This window comes from Ochotona princeps, chromosome 30 (assembly GCF_030435755.1).
Source record: "Ochotona princeps isolate mOchPri1 chromosome 30, mOchPri1.hap1, whole genome shotgun sequence".
NCBI lineage: Eukaryota > Metazoa > Chordata > Mammalia > Lagomorpha > Ochotonidae > Ochotona > Ochotona princeps.
Window position 1 is genome coordinate 2,966,665 of NC_080861.1, and position 23,015 is coordinate 2,989,679.

Here is a 23,015-nt window from a genome sequence, read left to right on the forward strand (position 1 = left end):
AGGATGTAAAGTGACTAGCAGTTTGGCAGGTCATTGTGACGTTACATTAAACTAGGTTAAGTTCAAGATCTCTGAACTCCAGTACACATCAGTAAAAGAGGTCTCTGAGATGTTTTGGCAGTGCTTTGATTACTAGGGCTAGCTCAATTCTGGAGGCCGCCCTTAATTTTTCAAGTTCCAGAATATTTGTACTCAAGTTTTTCTGCAAGCAAAGGTTTCTTCTAGGCTCCATAGGAGCTCTGAGGGGCCTCGGATGTGACCGACTCGAGGCAACTATTTCTGTGCAGAGAGTGGTGTTTGGCTCTGTCCCTGAGAGCTCCTTGCGTTCAGGGGGCAGAGTGCTCATCTGCAGACTTTGCAGGTGGTGGCTATGTGATACTCCAAGGAAGTCTGCCAGAGGTCGGAGGCCACCTGGAGGAGCCTCCGGAGTCGAGTGAGTATCTAGATTTACTGTTTAAAAACACGTCAGTGTTCCTAGTGCAGATACACACTTCTCCAGGCCTTTAGAAGCATTATATGCAAATAGAGAATCACTTCACGAGGAAAAGACAGAAAACACGCATGTTCTATGTAGACACCAGTAGCCGCGCTGCTACTCTTCATCCGCTGACTGCAGCTTCTCAAACTGCTCTGAAACGTTCGAGGTTATCTTACTGCCTTTGTTTCCAAATTCAGTTGGAGAGACAGGTTCATCTGTTTCATAATCTTCAAAAGAACTGAAAGAAAAATAAAAGTTAACCTTTTATTTTCTTGATAACAAGGTTTGGATGGAAGTGGGCTAACCAGAGACTGAAGGCCAGCTTCCTGAGGGAGCCTCAAGTTGCCAAGCAGCAGCTGTAAATTGAGGGCCCAATACTTTTTTCTCTGTGCCTTAAGATTCAAGTTCATGTTAGAGATGTACTTTATCAAATATGAGCTTGTATGTTTCCATTGAAGCAGTTTCCATACAGAGCTTCAACTCTCAAATTTATAGCTTTTCCCCATGGCTTCCAGGAAGCGCATTTCGACGTGCGACGGTGTGCATGGAGCAATGAATCCCCCTCTACTTGGCAAAACTTCACTTACATGTGTGTTCATCCCCCTCCAAGGTTACTGGTAACCCCTGGATAACAGTGTCTTTCTGGCTACTCCTGCTGTTTGCTTTCGACAGTTAACATTTTCCTTTAAATGATGACTGGATTACCAAGCTGGTAAATACTGTCAGGCTTCATTTTAGTAAGAAAATAAACATTTACTAATGTCCACTGTGATACTTGACATTTCTAGCTAAGCCTTTATTACCCTTTGCCAGGCACCTTCTGCTACACTTGAGAAGAAACTTCTGCTCACACAGGCCCTTCCATCAAAAAGATGAGACAGGCAGGTATATCCGGTAGGTGCTGGGTAAGGAGACAACAGGATGAATTTGCTCCAGTCGATGAAGTGATTGAACAGTCTTCATTTTGGGGAGCACAGTTTTACATTTTTGCAGTGCATTTTCAGACTGACTACTTGTATTGCAGTGGAAGGCATTTTCTGCCTTTGCTATCTAATCTGTCAGAACTGTAAGTACTCCACTGCATATCTGAGGAACTCTGAAATAGTTAAATCTGAAGTGAGACTCATCCAGTGAACTGAACTGTTAACTAAGCATGGTAGGAGAACAGAGCCCAATGAGCTGCTTCTTCGTGGTGGTTAAATGTCTTCAAGAGAGTTGGAAGTTGGTTTCCAATTTGGGTTTGGGTCTGTTTTGGGGGCATGGTTATAAATTCATGGATGATCGGCAAAAAGCCTATTGGATGGCCATCCTTACGTCTGTGCTGGAGACTGTTTTTTTTTTTTTTTTTCCCATTTCAGTTTTCAATGAAGTATTTGCAAGCATCTCCCTACCTGCCAGGAGACACTTTGCAGTATCTGCAGACAGCTGGATGTCACACTGGCTGGATGCAGGGATGTGCCTAAAAAGCTTGTGCTGGACACATCAGTGGTGCTGCTGAGTAACCCTACTCTTGAATTTTAGCTCCTTTGTCATTGTACATTCCTGCTAATCTCTTTCCCATGGCTTTACCCACTTGTTTGCCTGCAGTTTCTACAGATCCTCATGCGTGCAGCTGCATCCTAGATTTTTGTTCGTATCTTCAACTGATTATCTCTAAATGACTGCAACAGCCAGGGTTGGACCAGGCTGAATGGAACGGGGATCCTCAACTGGGTCTCCTGTGGGTACAGGGGCTCAACTACTCAGGCCGTTGTCTGTTGCTTAGGCACATCTGTAGGGAATCTGGATCAGAAGGAGCAGCTGAGACTTGAGCTGATACCCATGTGGAATACTGCAGGTGGTGGCTTGACATACTGTGCCACAATGCCTGGCCTGCAGATGATTCTAGAATAGTAGCATGTACCACGCAAACTCCTTACCACTGCCCTGCACCTCCAGCTCTTAGCAAATATCTTAACATAATTCAACACCTGAAGCCAGAAACCTAGTTATTCCTAATTCCTCTTCCCTTTACCCCTCCCCTCTCCAATTCTAGCTAGTCTATTACTTAAACAAGTACCCTGGGGATACAGCCCTGCCTCCGCCTTACCACTGGCTTAGATCAGCATACTATGCTTTCTTGTTTGGATTATAATAATTGGTCTTTCACTCTTGCCACACCCTTTTCCACTGTGGTAGCTGCCGTTTGCTGTGTTGGGTGGGTTGTGCTCTCAGGACCCAGTGACACTACATGTGTTTGCCTCTTCTGCAGTGTCATTTAAAAGTGTTGCTTTTAAGTTAGTATCATTTATTTTGGTAACTTAATGGCTTTCTTATTTGCCTGACTATTTTCTAGCATCTCACTAACCTAAGAGATTAATCTTAAAAAAAAAAAAAAGTAGGATCCAGTTGGAAACCATTATGCTTTGTGAAATAAGCAAGTCACAAAAAGACAAATATATCTTCTCTGATTTGTGAGTGACAACTCACAGTACAGAAAATGTACTCTAATAGGTCAACCGAAGGATTTCCATCTTTTTCCTTTTTCTTCTTGTTATGCCATGGTATCTTTCCCCATTGGAGTGTTACGTTTACAATCATGAGATGAAAGTGTGGATCGTAATACTCTGGAGAGTAACTTCTGGGAAAGGAGGAGCCGCTATGCGTCTAAATCCGCACTGTGAGATGCATGAGATCTACTCACTTTAGGTAATAAAAAGTGCTTTCTCAGATACCAGGATAGCTTTAAAAAATAGATTATGTAACTTTTTGTTAAGCCTTTTTTATTAGCTTCCCCAGGCAGTGCATGATCTGGCACCTGTTAATCTTTCTAATACTTAATGTTTGTTCATTTTGCTCTAGCTACACTTTATTTTAAAGGTTTATTTACTTTTATTGCAAAGTCAGATATAGAGAGGAGCAGAGATGGAGGAAGCTCTTGCCTTACTGTTGGATTAGCCAGGTAACCTCTCTTAAAGGAGCCTGTGACATTCTGGTGTCGGTGCACAGGCTGTTATTACGAGGCTTCTCCCCCTTGGTACCTTATCGCCCACATATGTTCTGTGAGGCTCTTATCTCCCATAATATGAGAAGAGGGTTCCAGCAAGAGCCTCTCAAATGACTGATCAGATTTCGCTACAGCTGGTGGCTGCTTCTCCTCTCATGACCCTCACTGCTACTTGGCTGCCGCCGGTCTCCCCTCACGCACACAGGTGCCGCTTCCTGGGCTAGCACAACTTGACAAATTTCTGCTTGAGCCATTTACTCTCCGGCTGCCATCAGATACTGTTTTTAGATGAATACAACTGTTTATACCAGCCTTTTCCTCCCTTTACAGCAGGACAGGAAACTGTAAATGCCATTTTTATAAAACACTGTATGTATAGAAGCATCTAGAAAGATAACTTTAAGAGAATAAGACAGGCTATCACTGAGAGCCTCAAAGTGAACACTTTTTAATTTTTCTGCACTGAAAATTTATTACCTAATTAGGTAAAGGATTAATTTCCTCTTTATTAAAACAACACATGCTAATCTTAACATATTATAGAACGATATATGAAAACAAGTTACTTTAAATGCCACAGCCCAGATTTTAGTAATCTTGACCTTTCTATGAAATTAATTTTTAGGCCAACTTTTAAATGTCTCTGCATTACGACATAAACACACCATGAGTTATTCAGCCATCCTATTATTTGTTGCTTCATTTAGTTTTAGAATTACCTGTGACCAATACCAATTATGTAGGTAGCAATTTTTATGTGAATTGCTGATGATTTACAGTAGATCCCAGGATTAAAACTAAGGAGTCAAAAGGCACAAAGGCTGTTTTCAAGTGACTTAACACTGGATCAATATATTTCCCCCAGCAATGTCTGGAAGTGCCCGTCTTCCTGCACAGAGCTTCCTCCATGAGAGGGCGGTTCCTCTATCCGCATCAGACTGCCCTGCGACGGCAGGAATCCTGTGTTTACCATGTGCACTGAGGCTTAGTACACAGTAGAAATGCGTGAATTAGCTTTTAAAAATTACTGCCAATTTTAATAAGGTACAACTTTTGGGCTCCTACTTTTAATTTTTTATTTGCGAAGCAGAGGCAAACTGCCATCTAATTGGCTCCCCAGAAAGCCTCAGCGGCCAGAAGGCTGTAGCTGGAAACGGAACCCCAGCTCCGCACAGTGGCTGCTCAAGCACTGGAGCCACCACCGCTGCCTCCCGAGGGCCGCGCTGGGCGAGTCAGACTCGGTGCGTCGGCGCCAAGGTCCTCGGGCCCCTAGGCTCTTACTACCAGGCAAAATGCATGCCCAGCTCAGTCCAATAAATAAATAAAACCAAAAGCAGCAACCAGTTTTATTAATTTACATAACAGAGTTCATCAGTTCTAAGCATTCAACACATTGTAGTTTAGAGTTTTTACAGCTGTGCAAGCACTGCCATGATTCAGTTTTTGAACACTTGGCTCTCGCCGTCCGTGCCTGCTCTCCTCTGACTAGGCCCTGCGGAGCCGCTTCCCTGTGCTGCAAGCCTCGCTTATCCAGAGATCTCATACACACCGACTGCTAACCTCCAGGTGCCTCACTGCTTCCATGTGCAAGGTGACAGATCAGTCCCTGTCGCATTTCTTGATTCCTTTTGATAACTTGACAACTGATACACCATCCAGTGCTGAGACATATTCTAACTCATATTTCACTCTGTGGTCCACTGATTATTTTTAAGGTATATTATCAAGCTTTTTTTGCACATGGACAGTCAACTATTTCCACACTATCTTTGAAGACAACCGTTTGGTTGAAAATTAGTTGACCACATATGTATATCTGAATATTTTATTGGTCTAACACGTACACTTATCAGTGAGTCAATGTCTTGATAATTTTTGGCTTTATACTAAGTTCTGTTTTTAAAATATTCTGACCAGGTGTATGTTATTTTTATATAAATTTCAGAGTTGGCTTACTATTTTCTACAACAAAAAATTTTCAGAGATTTTGATGGGGATTGGGTTCCATAGACTAATTAGGGGAAGAAATGATATTTTAACATTACTGATCCCTTTAATCCAAGTTTCTTTAGGTCTAGATTAAAAAAAATTATTTAAAAGGCCTAGAGAGATGAGCAGAGATTCAGAGTCAGAATGGAATCTCCTTTGTGTGGTTTCATTGCCTAAATTTCCCCAGCTGGCCAGGGCTGGGCCAGTGCACGAGTGCCAGGGACCAGGGCCCTGAGCCATCCCCTGCTTCCTCCCGGGGCATCTTACCGGAATCGGGAGCCGAGCTGGACTCCCACCTGGTCCTTTGATGCAGAACTAGGCTCCTGTGTTTGCTTCTCCTCAGGTCTTTCATTTCCGGGAGGCCTGGGCCTGGCACATTAGCCTAGTCACTAAACCCTCATCTTGAGACTGCCAGGAACCCATGTGGGTGCTGGTTCATGTCCTGGCTGCACCACTTCATACCCAGCTCTTCCTGTGGCCTGGGAGAGCAGGCCTTCGGCCCCCGCACCCGCAGGGGAGACCCGGAGGTGGCGGCTTTGGGTCAGCTCTGCTCTGGCTGTTGCAGCCACTTGGCGAGAGCACCAGCAGACAGAGGAGCTTTCTGTGTCTCCTCTGGAAATTGCTTTTCCAAGAAAAAATAAATCTTTAAAAAACATAATTTCTGTAAGGTTTTTTTTTTGTGTGTGTGTGTGTAAGTGTCATGATTCTTTGGCTTGTTCTCCTAAGATTTTACTTTTTTTATGTCATTGTGAATAGAATCATCTTTTTATAGTATAACTTTCATAGCTCTTCAATGCTAAAATATGGACCCACGTTTTAAAAAAAGATTTATTTGGGCCCAGCGGCATGGCCTAGCGGCTAAAGTTCTCATCTTGAATGCCCCAGGATCCCATATGGGTGCCGGTTCTAATCCCAGCAGCTCCACTTCCCATCCAGCTCCCTGCTTGTGGCCTGGGAAAGCAGTCGAGGACGGCCCAAAGCCTTGGGACCCTGCATCCATGTGGGTGATCTGGAAGAAGTTCCTGGTTCCCGGCTTCGGATCGGCACGGCACTGGCCGTTGCGCTCACTTGGGGAGTGAATCATTGGACGGAAGATCTTCCTCTCTATCTCTGCTCCTCTCTGTACATCTGACTTTCTAATAAAAAAAAAATAAATCTTTACTTTTATTACAAAGTCATATATATACAGAGAGAGAGGAGAGACAGGGAGGAAGATCTTCTGTCTGCTGGTTCACTCCCAAGTGATTGCAACAATCGGAGCTGAGCTGATCCGAAGCCAGGAGCCAGGACTCTTCTAGGACTCCCACGTGGGTGCAGGGTCCCAAGGCTTTGGGCCGTCCTTGACTGCTTTCTCAGGCCACAAGCAGGGAGCTGGATGGAAGTGGAGCTGCCGGGATTAGAACTGGCGCCCACGTAGGATCCTGGCATGTTGGAGGTGAGAACTTTAGCTGCTAGGCTACTGTGCTGGGTCCCCATAGTTTCTTCTTTGATTCATGTGTGTTAGAGATAAGCTGAAGTTCCCAGATTTCTTTATTATTGATTTCTGACAACATACCATATCTTGTAATCTACTTCGTCAAGCATTATTTTATTGGCCGAGTATATGGTTCTTCCTAGTGAAGTTCCAGATACACTTGAAAGAAAAATTTCATTTATGATTTTGCAGATTATTTGTTAAGACTGAATCAAATCAAGCTGAAGAATTTGTAGAAAAATGGAATTAAAAGTTCATTTTGGTGCAAAAAATCAAATTTATGCATATGTGTGGTCTTCAAAATGTCCACGGGAAATGCATGGCAAGATTTTGAATGGACTAGCATTTGACAGCAACAAACACTTTTAATTCCATTTCCCACGAGCTTGTTGGAGCGCCCTGTGCGTCTGACGGACTCCGGCTGGCGCTGCCGGCGGCTCGGGGAGATCTGTCTCCGGACACGCCGTGCACGTCTGAGCTTTCACCTTCAGGTGTTCTTTATTCCCTAAAGCCTTTTGTCTTCTTTACATATAGCTATTTTCCTATTGGATACTCTATTTTTGTCCTTTCCTATTATATTTTATTTGCTCTTTCAAAGCAATCTTCCTTGGAAGTTTTTTCTTAATGAAAGTCAAGAAACACATCCACGAAATGATTTCAGTGCTTACATGGGAATGCACTATAATTTTGCTAATCTTTTCATTATAGAACATCCACATGTCTCGACTACAGGAATGCTACTTCTCTAGACCAGTCAGTCCTCCCTCCCGCTGTGGAGGTGCCATGCTGGAGAATTTGCTTCCAGTTTATTTCCTGCTGCCTTCAGGCTTATGACACTCCAGTCATTTGGGTCTACAGGTCGTTGATGTAAAGAATGAAATTCCAGTTTCATGACTCTGCAGGTTTAAGACATCTACAGATAAGAAGTGGTTGGTGATGGCCTGTCAGCACCAAGGAGGTTACTGCAGACTTAACGGGAGAGGTTCACAATGTGCTCTCTCTGGAGGATCATGTGACAGGGTCCCTTCTCTGCTGGCTCCTGACTGCAGGCCAGCGGGCAGCACCGGAGGCCCACTGCACGAAATCAAGTGAGTCACGCCGGGTATTTCTGACTGCTTGTGACAGGCTGCCTAACTTCCACTGCTGAAGGTCACAGTCCTGTCACATGACCCTGTCTCTTTGGGTTCTAGTGACAGTTTCATCTCTGTAGGGATGGAAATGGCTCCCCAGCTTTTGCTAGCTCTGGGTACTTATCTTGTTGTTGGCTTCTATAAAACTATACTATGTTTTTGCAGATCCTTTTATAATGCCTATTTGGTGTATGCTTATCTGTAATGTATCTAGGTATTTCATCCTACATACGCATACGATGACGGCTGTCACGTGAGGTGATCACTGCACCACTCCACCACTCGAACTCCTTAGTGAAATGATAAATACGTCAGTCAGTAAAGCACTGTAAAATAATGACCATTACATAGCCAAGAAGTATCACTCAGGTACATCTGGGCAATAATCTCCAGTGTACTGAGTGTGGGGAAAGAAGGTACTAAACACTGACTACAGTAGGCTACCTTTGTGTAGTAAAAGAAATAGAAACAATAGGATATATAAATATTTGCAGGGAGTGCAAGAGCACAGAACACAGCACGTGCTGCTTGTGGAGAGAACTGGGTATTACGGAGGTTTTTATTATTCTTTTGTTATCCATGATCAGGATTAAGAACCTTGAAGAAACAATCTCTTTGTTTTTTTAATTTCTTAAACTATTTTTCTGGGGGGGTGAAAATTTTTAGTTTTTAAATGTTATTTTATTGTTAATATTTTTAAATTGTTACTTTTGTTTACAGAGGTGAGAGGGATGCGTGCCCATGTGGGCCTCTGATTAGAGTGGGGAGGGCTGAGGAAGAGGGGGGTGAGACGTATGGTTCAAAAAATTTTTAAGGAAGAATTGGATTAATGGCTTAAGGAGTCGCTAGAAGATGACAAAAAAATGAGCAAATTGAAATGTTTTACCTGACGAGTACAAATTTATATGCAGAAGTTACTTCTTATTTAATATAAAACCAGGCATGATAGAGGTTGCTTCTACATGTGATCATCTGTTTATTTCCTTTGGAATGGAACACACCATTGCCCTTTCCACGCAGTGGGAGAACACATCAGTGGTTCCGGTTTCACTGACAGCGTCACTTCGTTAAACGAAGCACGACATAAGAAAACTTCTCAGGAAACAAGGTAGGGAGTAGAAATTCCCAAGGAAAATATTCACGTCACTCACAGTTAAGTCAGGTGTATGTCAAGATCCCTGATATGCGCTCCGCTGTTGGGAAGGCTACCAGCAATGGCAGCATTCACTCACCCTTCTTGGAACTGTGCTTGGGCAGACTCCTCAGCAACCAGTGTCTCGTATTCCTCAGCCGCAAACCTGTCCCAGTCAGAGGGCTCCGGCCCGTCATTCTCAACATCCTGAGGGGACGGCACGGCCACCAGAAACGAGTTAGCGACAAAGAACTGCAGGCAAGTCAGAACAAGTGTTGTACACGGCTGAAACACTTGAGAACCGCTTCCTTTCAACATATTGAATGTGGTGCAAAGGCAATATTCCTGAAGTGATTTTCTACAGCCGAAATCACAAAATTTTAACTGTTCAGCAGCTACATATCCAGGTTTCCAGTTTTTCAATCTTCTATAACTAAAGGCCATTTTCCTAAGTGTTCCCTCCCTGGCACAGTGGCAATCTGTAGTGACTTGTGGTTTGCATGTGTCCATTTCTGTTACTTCCTTCCAAGCCCGTTCAGGGTTGGGTGTTTGGGATGGGGCTCACAGTGCTGTGTAGGATGCCCACACCACAGTGTCCTGAGTCTGTGTCCTTGTCCCGCTTCCTTTCTGGACTCTACTCCTGCTTGTGAACGGATAACACCTATCAGAAAGCTGGTTCACACCTCGACACCTTCCTGCTAATGCAGCTGCTAGGAGGCTGGTGGACAATGAATGGCCAGAGTGCTTAGTTCCCTGCTCCTTGTGGGACTTCCGGGTAGAGTTCCTGGCTTTGGCCTGCCCTGGCCTATCTGGGGAGTAGACCCGTGATGGGAGGTCTCTCCAACACACAAATAAATCAATCTTACAATAAACAAAGCCTAGAACTTGGTTTCTGTTAACCATGTGGGTGACCTGGATGCAGCGCTGGGCCTGACTAGCCCAGTCCGTTACAGGCATTTGATGTGGGGAATGAAAGCACTCAATGTTGCTCTGCCTTTCAAATAAAAATAAAACCTAGGAGACAATATGACACTCTTAGGAATAAACAGGCCAGCTCAGACACCATGTGCTGCCATCCTGGAAGCAGCCTCCCTCATCATTCCCGTCTCGCATGCTTTGCTCATCTTTGCTCTCTGTATACGCAGCATCTCTTCAAATCAGGCCTGGGATTTATGAGCATTTTCTGACTTCTATGTTGTTTGCATATCACAACAAATATGAGTATTTACCTCTTAAAAGCAAAGGAAAATTTCTCATGTAGAAACATTTTTAAATTTTTATTTAAAAAAAGGTATCTCATCCAATGGTTTACTTCCTGGATGACTGGGCTGGGCCAGGCTGAAGCCAGCAATCGATCTCCACCCTGGCCTCTCCTATGGGTGGCAGAATCCAGCCACTTGAGCCAACGCTTTCCAGGGTGGGTGTTAGCTCAATCCTGGTGACAGGAATCAGAACCATGAGCACACCTCAGAACCTGCCCCAAGAAAAGGTCTGAAAATACAATACAGGGCCCAGCGCGATAGTCCTCGTCTTGCACGTGCCAGGATCCCATATGGTCACCGGTTCTGATCCCGGTGGCCCTGCTTCCCATCCAGCTCCCTGCTTGTGGCCTGGGAAAGCAGTCGAGGACGGCCCAAAGCCTTGGGACCCTGCACCCGTGTGGGAGACCTGGAAGAGCTCCTGGCTTGGGATTGGCTCAGCTCCAGCCACTGCATTCATTTGGGGAGTGAACCATCGGACAAAAGATCTTCTTCTCTGTCTCTCCTTCTCTTTGTATATCTGACTTTGCAATAAAAATAAATAAATCTTAAAAAAAAAAAAAAGAAAATACAAATAAAAGAACAGAGAAAGGCAATTTGATTTCATTGTATAGTATGGGTAGTATTTTTGTTTTTTTTTTAAAGAAAGATTTACTTGTATATTTTGTAAAATTGGATATCTTTCATCCGTATGGCTGCAGTGAACAGGAATGGGACCAGAGTAAAGCCAGGAACTTCTGGTTTTCTATGCGGGTGGCAGGGTTCAGAACACTTGGGCCATCTTCCATTGCTTCTCCCAGGCCATAGCAGGGAGGTGGATTAGAAATGGAGTAGTCAGGACATGAGCTGGTTCCCATGCAGGATGCCAGCATTGCTCGAGGTGGCTTTGACCTGTTATGCCACAATGCCAGCCCAGGACAGTGTCTTCTATTACATGTCCCAAGGACTCTGTCTTTCCAAGCTGCAAATGAATTAGCGTTGCCCTAAGGTCAGTTAATATTTCTAAAATTGAAATGCATTAGATTTAATTGGCTATGTTTGCTTTTGTTTTGGCCTAGAAGTATATATAGTATTGAGTCATGTTAAATTCAGTGAAAGAAAATTAAGATTTAGGCCAGTGATAATGCACTTTGGTCTCAAATCTGGGGTATTTGTTTTTAGAGGTCATCCTGGTATTCTTACTGCTACTTAGGTCAAACCAGTTATGTAGGATGTGCAAAAGCAAAAGGCTGCAGAAGCTTCCTACACTTGTACTGTCAGTCACCTGAAATAAGTCCTTCTCTGTAAACACAATTTTTGCTTCTTTAACAGCGGAATGGTGAAGCAAGTGTTACTGAGGTCCCCCAAGCTTTATGTGTGAGTGCTCAGCTCTGTTCTATGTGGAACACTCAGAACTGATGACCACACACAGCTATTATTAACACTTGGCAAAGTGCTAGGTCATCTAAAGGCTGTCCATGGAGAGCTAGCTTTCACTACAAGGGGGTGATTTTGCACGAAATCCTGGAAATGAATGACATAATTAATGTTAATTTGGTTTCTAGCACAAATGTGCATTGATATAGTTCTAAACATCAAAAGCACACATTTTTTTCAGTTTCTTTTTGTTACTAATTTTGTTGTTGCTTTAAGACTGTTTATTTGAAAGTTATAGTTACAGAAGGAGAGGGGAAGTGGAAGATAGATTCATTTCACTGCACAGATGGCCACAACAGTCTGTGTTGGACCAGGCCAAAGCTGGGTGCCAGGAGCTTCTTCCTGGTCTCCTATGTGGATACAGGGGCCCAAACACGTGGGCCATTTTCTGCTGCTTTTCCTAGGCACATCAGCAGGCAGTGGGTCCGGAATCAAAGCAGTTGGTACTTGAACCAGTGCCCATATGGGACGTTGGCACTGCCAAGTGGCAGCTTTAGTTACTACACCACAATGCTGGCCCTGCCGTGAGTTTCTAATGTGTATATAAATACACAGACTACACAATCCACTCCGTGGAGTGCACATGTACCTTATTATCTAAATGTGAACAGCAGCTGTAGGAACAGACATGCTCAAGGGTTTTGTTTTTTTTTTCTGTATTTTGTGAAATATCTTAAATGTTACCTTTTTACGGAGTGGGGGCCAGCAGCACATTAAGTGGCTGCCTACAGAGCCAGCATCCAGTATGAGCCCTGGTTCCAGTTAAGGCTGTTCTACTTCCAATCCAGCTCCCTGCAAATGTGCTTGAGAAAGCAGTGGAAGACGGCCCAAGTGACTGGGCCTCTGGACCCACCTGGAGAAGACCTGGGAGAAGCTCGTGGCGTGGGCCTTCCCAGCTCAGAGCCATGGCAGCCATCTGGGGAGTGAACCAGCAGATCCATGATCTCTCTCTCTCTGCAACTCTGCCTTTCAAATGAATAAAATAAGTCTTTCAAAATAAATGTCAAAAAATAAATTCCTGCATGTAGACACCATTTTACTTGGTAGCACACAATGTCTGATACTGTAGCTCACAAGAATTCAAATACTAGTACCTTCTGGACGGCAAAGGGATCTCTCTGCTCATGGTCTAGGTACTTCTCCAGGTTAAAGAAAGTATCATAGAAGATGTGCGCCATCCTGCACCTCTTCAGATCTCGCAGCGTTATTCTGCCTGCACACAAACACATAAATCTGGTAAATTTCATCAGGAGAATTTTTGCAAGAGAAAAAAACTGATGTATAATTTATAATACAATGAAAATCACAGTAAAATTAAAGTCATATTAAAACCAGTGAAATTCACAATAACAAAATGCACCATTTTAGGAGTGTACAATGCACTGCTTTTAGTATACTTATATCATACCATGATCCCTCCAAAAGGAAACTAGGTATCACGCAGTCCCTCTGATCTCCCCTCCACTCCTGTGTGTACTGAAACTTCCTGTTTTTTTTTTTTTTTTTAAAGATTTATTCATTTTATTACAGCCAGATATACAGAGAGGAGGAAAGACAGAGAGGAAGATCTTCCGTCCGATGATTCACTCCCCAAGTGAGCTGCAACGGGCCGGTGCGCGCCGATCCGAAGCCGGGAACCTGGAACCTCTTCCAGGTCTCCCACGTGGGTGCAGGGTCCCAATGCATTGGGCCGTCCTCGACTGCTTTCCCAGGTCACAAGCAGGGAGCTGGATGGGAAGCGGAGCAGCCGGGACTAGAACCGGCGCCCATATGGGGTCCCGGGGCTTTCAAGGTGAGGACTTTAGCCGCTAGGCCACGCCGCTGGGCCCGAAACGTCCTGTTTCTTACACAGTAGTTTTGCCACCAAGTGCTAGTTTCATACTAATCCAAGGCAGAGCTTTAAATTATCCAGTAATGGGGAATCCTACAGGGAAGTCTCTTGAAGGTTAGAGAAAGGAGAACAACCTAGAAACCTGTGTGTCACCGCTCATGGAGGTGCACAGTGCTGAGTCTCACCGTCACGGGCTGGCTTCACCAGGTCAAGCATCTGGCACAGCAAGTCGTGAAATGGCAAGGGCTCAATGCCCATGGCTTCCATTCGTTCACACTGCTCCTCATAGAAGTACTCCAGCTCATACATGGAGAGAACTCCATCTCCATCCACGTCCATGCAGCGGAACCAATACTCAATGCTAGGAGAGAAGGATGCGCCTTAGTCTGGACCTGGAGAAGGTTCCCTGTTCACCCAGATTTCCTACTCTCATCTTTCTTTTTAAAGGAGTAACATCTACACATTCTGGACTTAGACACAGTTTTACAAAGTTAGGAAAATGGCAGCTGCTTTCTTCTCTTTATTTTCCCACCCCAGAAACAACCACCTGATTGCTTTATCTTCATATTTTTACAAAACATGCTGTTCATTTCCCCTTTCTTAAAGAATTAGGCATAAATTCCACACTTCCTCCATGTGTATTTTTCTGTCTTATTTGTTTAGTTTTCTGTGTGCTTGTTAACTAATTCAGCCCCAAATCTCAGTTGTCATGAGCCCACATCAAGTCTCATCAGGTTTTTGAAGAAGCCGTCCCTGGTTCTTTCTGATCTCTAATCTGGGCTCGTGGCCTCTCGTCTGGCTAGCGGATTTGCCCAAGCGTCCCTCTCACCTTTCTCCTGTACCTCGCATCTCAGATTCTGCTCATCCCATTCATGTCTCCTTTATCTCCTTGGCCAGAAGCTTCCTGAGGGCAAAAGCCTAACAGGCAAATTTTCGGAGACCTTGGATATTTGAAAGTCCCTTTCTTTTCTACCCTCTAAGTTGGTGTTTTGGCTAATGAATAAACTTAAAGGTTAGGCACTGCTTTGCCTTCAGATTTTTAAGAGCCCTAACCTACCGTCTCCCCTCTCCAGCATTGCTGAGAAGTCTGAAGCTATGCTGATATCAGACTGTAACCTGTTTTTCCTCTTTGAAGGCTGAAGTTTCTCTGAGTCATATGAAATGTTACAATGAAGGATCTTCCAGATCTGTTTGCCGGGCTTTTCTGGAGCTTGTTTAGTTTGGAAATTAGTATCCTCCAGCTGTCTAGAAGCTTTGTTAAATTATTTACTTCTCTGTCCCTCCTTTTCTTTCTGTGTTCTCTTTTCCCAGGCCTCCTGTTACCCAGGTCTACACTGTTCACTAGGGGAACTCTCTACTTAGTGAAATTTACATTCAGTTATTCAGCGAAATGCAGCTAATTCAATTTGAGATATATTCTGAGTACAAGTACACAGCACATTTTGGAGTCTTAGTATTAGAGAAGCAATGTATAGTATTTACTGACTACATGATGCAATAACAGTTTATGTATGTTGGCTATATGAGATATATAACTGAATTTAAGGATAAGTATTTTTGTTCGAAAGACATAGTGCCAATAGTACAGAAAGGAAAAGGGAAGGCTAAGATATTATCGATTGATTTCCCATCTGCTGGAAAGCCTGCGATAGCCAGGGCTGGGCCAGGCTGAGCTCAGAAGCTTGGACAGAAGTCCATCTGTGTCTCCTGCATGGGGGGTGTGGATCCCAGGGACTGGAACAAGAAATCACCTGTTGCCTCCGGGGGTGCACAGTAGCAGGAACCCTTCAGAATCAGATAGGACATGGGCCTGGTGCAATGACTCAATTAGCTAATTTTCCCTTGCAGGCACTGGGATCCCATGATGGGTGCTACTCCACTCCCATCCAGCTCCCTGCTTGTGGCCTGGAAAGCAGTGCAAGATGTTTTGGGGACCCTGTACCTGCATGGGAGACCAGCAAGAAGCTCCTGACTTCTCAGAGAATATATTAATCTCTCTCTCTCTCTCTCTCTCTCTCTTTTGGCTGTTGTTGTTGTGAAGGTTTTCTTTTTCATCCAAATTTTTATTTCATCCAAATTAACCCCCTCTCCCTCTGACAATCTTTGGTTTGTCTTTTCTGTAAGAGGTTTCTCTTAGGAAGCTAGCTAGCCTCCTTGACCCTCGTTCTTATTTAAGAACAAGCACTGAAAGGCTGGCTGGAAGTTCTGACCTATGCGGCTGCTGGTTCTGGGTTTACCATAAAATAATCTGCCCAATATGACAGCTTAACGGCTAAAGTCCTCACCGCACATTTGCCAGGATCCCATACAGGCGCCGGTTCTAATCCTGGCTGCTCTACTTCCCTTCTCCACCAGCTCCCTGCCTGTGGCCTGGGAAAGCACTTGAGGACAACCCAAAGCTTTGGGATCCTGAACCCACATGGGAGACCCAGAAGAAGCTCCTGGCTTTGGATTGGTTCAGTTCTGGCCATTGTGGCCACTTGGGGAGTGAATTAACAGAAGATCTTCCTCTCTGTCTCTCCTTTTCTCTGTATATCTGTCTTTCAAAAATAAAATCTGCCTGGGTCCTTCTAGGGTATGACCCCCGTCTTCGGTCAGATCTTAGAGTTTCTTGCTTGGAAGTCCAGCATTGAGGACCAAATGCTGGCACCTCAGTATTATTACTATACAATGTGTGTGCTCACCTAGTCTGTTTCAGTATGGCATGTGCTAGGATTTGGAAACAGTTTGAGTGTGTGCTCCACGGGTTCATGTTCTGCAAACATGATCTCCACTGTAGTGATATTAAGAGGTTATTGGACTTTAGGAGGCAGGACCTAGCAGTTTCTAGCTCCTGGGTCCTGGCCTGACTGATGGCTTGAGGGCATTTTGGAAGTAAACCAACAAACTGGAGCTCACTGTTTCTCCATGTCTCATCAGAAAAGTTGAATGTAAAATGCTGTGATTTGCTAGGTCAGTAAGTAGTAACCTCTTACACTTCGTTTCCCCATGTCCTGACTGCTTCAAGAAGCCATGTTAAGTGACTGACACACACCACCTAGTATATATGCATGCTGTGGTATTTGCACAATGACAAAATAATCTACCTGCTTTTGAGCTGGAAAATGAAGTTATTTAAAAGATGTAACAAGCTACTAGTTTTCACTGACTTTTAAGCAGTGTATGCAACACCAAGATAACCTTTGAAGTACCATGAAGACAGCTGCGCCAGCTAAACCTGCAGGTGGTGTCCAGAACTGCAGCCCCTCCCCTCTCGCCTTGGTAGTGAGCACAAACCATCTGTAGGAAACTGGGCTACAAAAGTTAGGAAAAAAGGACAGAGCAAACCAAGAGAGTGCACAACTACCAGCAATGCGTGCTGCCAGGGCCCCGGGAAGGGAGAGGTGAGCTCCAGCGAGTCACCACAATCACACACATGCTGCTTTTCTCTGCTGCTCAGCTTTACTGGCTGAACCTTTTGGACTGTAACACAACTGACATTCACCGTATCTATTCCCACATTCCTGATCAATCCCACTAGGCCTGTTGATTCCCTGATCACTTTCCTTGTCCTTTCTCTTTTGTGAGGACAGCAGTGTCCTTCTTCCTGATGCACCCTGACCCTGGAGCTCAGAGAGACCAGGACTAAATCTAATCCCCTGTAACCTCCCTGGCTGAGCTGGTGGCATTCGCTGTGCGCCATGACTGGCTCTAGCACTGTATATGTGTTTAACATCATGGAAAGCCAATTTACAAGTCGTACCTGGTGGGGTTCCTTTTGTCTTCCTCAGAGATCAAAAACCAAACAAAATCTGCATAGCTCATTCTTCCCTCTTCCTGTACTGTTCTTCCCCTGAAGAAAACATATGGTTATAGAATTTCCTGAGTAACTGAGAAATAAAATAACGTCCTTCTTTGGAAATTTAGTTAAATTTTTTTTTTTTGCAAATTAGAATGCTGGCTGTCTCATAGAAGGCAACCCTTCTGGGACCTTTCTTGCTTTTGAATGCTCCAAGGTGAAACCAGAGGCCTTTGCAAGTCTGAAGGAAAGTGCTCTGGCTTCTGACTGGAGCACAAGCAATTACTGGGGTCTAAAAAAGTGACCTGCATTTAGATATGGGACTGACACTTGTACCAAAGAAGCACGGTCTTAAGCCATGACTATGTTTAGTATAATGTTATCTAAACAAATTATGGAAGAAATCTTAAGATTAATCCAGTTACTACTTGTAGTTCTTTTTAAAAATGAGATTTAAAACTTTTTCTTACCTTGTCACTGCCCCGGAGAATATTCTTTCAATAATTCTGCTTGAGGACGCTAAATTTAAGTTACAAAGCCAATTAGAAACATACTCCATGAAGGCAATACTTTAACAATTTTTTTTTTTTTACTTACTGCAAGCTAAATCATAACAATCTTCTATGATCAGAATATGAGTAGTTGCTTTAACCTACACTCAATTTATACTATTTTGAAGGATGAATGTGACAACTTCTTGCTTATCCATCAGTAATTTCAAAAACAGAACAAAATAATGTGCCTATGCTGGGAAGTGTTAATACAGCTGCGTGCTAAATTAACTCTGAGAAACCTGACACCTCAGACAAAATGGCCTGCATTTTTGCTGACCTTGCTTGCCAAAGAGATGAAACAAATTTTCCTCAGAAACAAGACAGGCTCTGTGTTAGCATTAAATTCAAGAGGGAACAGATGTGTATCTCCTAATACAATTTATGAAGTAAAGCTATAGAGTGCTGTCAAACCAAATTTTATACAAGAGGATCCTGACAGAGAGGTATGGATATTCAATCCCAAAGTTTTAGCTTTCTAAAGTTGAGTGTTGTGCTGTTACTCCATGCTGTCAATAATTATATACAGTTTCATGTTGGACTCTGTCATGACCATGGCAGTCCTGAGTTGCCACGGGGGCTCTGTCAGCCAGGATGGGGGATGACCTGTGGGAGCTGGCTCACGTTGTACAGGTGATGTAGAAGGAAGGCGTACAGCTGGTAAAGCCACATCTACACGCCTTTTGCTATTTTGGTGACAGGAAGGTCACGATCCCTGGGAGAAGGGAGGGAGCCATACTGACATTTTTTTTTAATCAAATAAACACATTTGAATATTTCCCCTTGATGTTTATGTGGCATCTAAGAATCTGAGAGAACTCTGCTTCTTAAGCAGGTAAAACTTCATGAAAGCAGCCTTATACCATCCTTTACCGATACACTAAATAACAGAAACAAAAGTCAATGCATTTATTAAAAATGTGTGCTCTGATATATCTGAAAATGCCCAAGAAAACATTTAAGGATAGAACAAGAACAATATAATGAGAGAAGACTGAATCAGTGTGTCTGGTGCTTTGTTAACAACAATTTCTAAGTTTACTGCTGGCAAAATGAAGCAAAAGGGGGTGCTACCATGTGATACATAAGTTCCTTTTTTGACAAAAGAAAGTATGCAAAGTTGATCTGCAGAAAAACTATCCTCTAGAACTATATTTCTAAAAGTATGCTTTGAAAAGTCTCTTTGAGAAATAACACTTAGAAAGGAGAAGTGTTATTTTCATCTTTAGGTTTTTATAGAAACATTTTTAAATAAAAGAGATTATAAAAGGTATGCAAGTAATCTCTTTAAAACAGGTTTGATAGGCAAGGCTCTTACTTCAATTCATCTTCAGAAGACACATAACAGTACGAAAGCCTGTCAGTTCACAAAACCCAGACTGACCACTAACTTAGCTCTAACTCCCCCTCCTTTTCCTGGCCTCTAAATAAATAATAAACAAAATTAGCTCTTTTTTGCTCAACCACCTTAAAAATTCTTGGCCTTGCAAAGAGGATTTAATTCGATATAAAAGTTAAGAAGTGAGACTATCTCAAAATGAGCAGGAACAATCTACCTCACTCTCCAATATCTCTGCATCTATAGAGTCACTCACCCTGGTCATTGTAGCGAGACAGGTCAGCCTGGCTGATGTAGAGGTCATGATCACTATCTAATTCCCAGAATTTACAGTAAATAACATAGAAATGTTCATAGGAGAAGTAATCTGTGATTTGATTTATATCTTCCTCTTCTTCCAAAAGGGCTAGAGTCTGAAATGGTATGAATATAAGGATTAATTTTAAAATTATGAAAAAAGAGACAGCTTTGGTCATTACAGAGTATAGCAAATCTTTGTTTCAAATTTAACAGGAAAATTTTGAGTTTGATACCAAACCAGTAACTTCTTAACAGGCAGCCCCTTATACCTTTAATCAATTGATCATTACCAACAGAGTTGAAGATTTTATGAAGAAATGGAGTCGGAAGACAAAAATAAAACATAGATCTCTTCTCAGTGTAAGTTCCATAAAATTTGACACTTTTTGTAAATGATGATTCCAGCTATTTATTTATTTCCTAAAGAGCTTGGGAGTCCTGGGAATTTAACCACATAAGTATACTTTTTTCTTATTTTGCATTATTAACTGAAGAAAAACAGGGGTCCTTTAAAGACTTTTTAAGATACAAAAAGAATTTTGAAGGAGCTAAATCGGTACTGTAAGATGGATGCCTAATGATTTCCCATTAAAACTCTCACAAAACTGCCTTTTTAAAACGAGTATTATGTGGAGAAGGATTCTCTGGTGAAGATTTCTGGGCATTTTTCTACAAAAGGATTGGTTAACTTTCCCAAAGCACTCTTACAACGGGCAAATGTGACCAGTCTTATGCCCTGTGGACTGCGGCCACAGCCTCTATTCCGGACCAGCCAAGGCTGCGTTTGTGCTTTGCCGGGACACCCCACCTCGTGCAGGCATTGCTTCTACTGGCTGGTGACACTGCCTTCCGTTTCCGGTTACAATTCTTCCGTGAAGTGCTTCAGGGTCTTGATCCTGCTGGCTTAAAATTACGACTGAAAGCTCTGCTCTTGTCTGCAGCTGATTTGGCATCCACTGAGCAAAAAGCGCTCCACTTGAATTTCCTGGTCACAGTTGTGAAGGCCAGCCACTGAGACGCCCACGGTGTCCATCACCTTTCTCTTGTTGATCGGGTCCTCTTCAACAAGGGCACAGATCACAGGAGTTCTTCCTCACAACTTGATATGGGGGATCTGCTGCTTCAGGCTTCATGTTGACCATAAACATTTCTAAAATCAGTTATTAATAAACTGCTGACTTTTGGGGGGCACTGTCCCCAGAAATATTTCATAGGATATCACAGATTTCACCATTTTTCTATCCATAATTCATACCATCAATTTGATGTTTGTTCTTGCTTCAGTTTGAACAGAATTATTCTTGGTATAATATGAACTCTTTTCTAACTCATGTCTTTTTATTATTTTCTTAATATTTAATTATTTTTATTGGAAAGTCAGGTATACAGAGAGGAGGAGAGACAGGGAGGAAGACCTCCCATCCGCTGATTCACTCCCCAAGTGGCCACAACAGCCGTAGCTGAGCTAGTCCAAAGCCAGAAGATTCTTCCAAGTCTCCCACACAGGTTTCGGCCGTCCTCTACTGCTTTACCTGGGCACAAGCAGGGAGCTGGATGAGAAGTGGGGCACCGAGATATGAACTGGCACCCATATGGGATCCCAGCACGTGCAAGGTGAGGTCTTTAGCTACTAGGTTACTGTGCTGGACCCATGTCTCATTATTCTTAATGCCTCAAACTAGACCCTGTTCAGACATGCTATAACTAGTTAGTATAAGTTCATGTTGGTGCAGAATTTTTCTTAATACATATTATTCCCATACACTTCTGGAAGGCTACTTTTACACAGCGTTATATAGTATTCAGTAAAGGGTAGACACTCTGCAAGACAGTGGGGAAACAGGACAATCACCAAGGGGACTCAGGGCAGTCCGGGGTCCCTAGACTGTCACAATTACAGGCTCAATTACAACAATAGATATGGATAAAAGGTGTGTGTGTGTGTGTGTGTGTGTGTGTTATCTATTGTTCCAGATGGGTCCAACAACCATGACTGGGTCAAGCATAACTCAGGAGACCATAATTCTAACTGGGTCTTTGAATTGGGTCTAGGAACCCAAACACTGGGGGCATCCTCTGCTGTTTTCCCCGGTGCATCAGCAGGAAGCTGGACTGGAAGCAGAGTATCCGGGTCTCCAGGACTCGGTCCAGCACGCTGATCTGCCCTGTGTGTGTGCAACTCCTGCCCTGGGTTATCACAATTCTTTTCTTTTTTTTTTTTTTAAGATTTATTCATATTAGAGGAGGATCTTCCGTCTGATGATTCACTCCCCAAGTGAGCACAACGGCCGGTGCGCGCCGATCTGAAGCCAGGAGCCAGGAACCTCTTCCGGGTCTCCCACGCAGGTGCAGGGTCCCAAGCTTTGGGCCGTCCTCGACTGCTTTCCCAGGCCACAAGCAGGGAGCTGGATGGGAAGTGGAGCTGCCGGGATTAGAACTGGCGCCCATATGGGATCCCGGGGCATTCAAGGCGAGGACTTTAGCCACTAGGCCACGCCGCCGGGCCCGGTTATCACAATTCTTAAAGTGTGACAGAAAACAGCCATGTTGACACATCCCATGATTCCTACCGAGCCCAAACAGGCATCAGTGTCAACAAATATCAACAATGACGGTGATGATGACTATTTATTTTAATAAAAACCGTTTGTAAATCCACCATTGTGTGCTTATTTGCCAAGTCTTCATTATTTTATTTGTTTCATATAATGACAGAGAAGAACACAGCAGAAAGTTGTATTAGTCAGCCTAAGTTTCATTTAGTATTAATAAAAAGTTTTATAGGGAGCTTAAGTTTCAGGTAGTGAAATTCATTTAAAATAAAACATTTTCGGGCTTGGCAGCGTGGCCTAGTGGCTAAGGTCCTCGCCTTGATTCCATACGGCTGCTGGTTCTAATCCCGGCGGCTCCACTTCCTCTCTATCTCTCCTCCTCTCAGTATATCTGACTTTGTAATAAAAATAAAATAAATCTTAAAAAAAGAAAAAAAAAACATTTTCAGGGAATGGGAGTTTGGAGGGAAATCCCAGTCTACACAAAACTGTACCACATAATTCAAAAATTCAAATATATATATATATATGTATATATATAAAAAACACAATAAACCATTTTTTCCCTTTTGAATGTGAACCCTGCTATTTTCTTTTTTTTGGCAATTATGTATTTTAATATCTTAGAAAATCAGATCTTTACAGACAGAAATATGCAGTTTGTTAGTAAGTAAGAATTAGCAAGATGACAACCACAACCGAAACATCCTAGTAGAAATACCAAAGGATGCAATAAATTACAGATCATACAAACTAACAAAACCCCAATAAAAAAAGAATACCCATCTTTACAAGATCAT

The 23,015-nt window shown here is 43.1% G+C and overlaps 1 protein-coding gene across 2 annotated transcripts in view; it reads right to left on the reverse strand.

Annotated features, from left to right (window-relative positions):
• Positions 1–539: 539 nt before the first annotated feature.
• The window catches only part of PPP2R3A (protein phosphatase 2 regulatory subunit B''alpha), a 72,188-nt gene continuing 49,712 nt past the window's right edge, over positions 540–23,015 (reverse strand). For both annotated transcript variants that reach the window (XM_058657278.1, XM_058657279.1), the window contains exons 7-13: positions 19,620–19,776; positions 17,944–17,992; positions 17,438–17,527; positions 13,881–14,056; positions 12,959–13,077; positions 9,290–9,396; positions 540–716 (exon numbers count right to left, since the gene is read on the reverse strand). In XM_058657278.1, the coding sequence (XP_058513261.1) occupies positions 593–716; positions 9,290–9,396; positions 12,959–13,077; positions 13,881–14,056; positions 17,438–17,527; positions 17,944–17,992; positions 19,620–19,776 (822 nt within the window). In that variant the 3' untranslated portion in view covers positions 540–592. The remainder of the gene's footprint in view (positions 717–9,289; positions 9,397–12,958; positions 13,078–13,880; positions 14,057–17,437; positions 17,528–17,943; positions 17,993–19,619; positions 19,777–23,015) is intronic.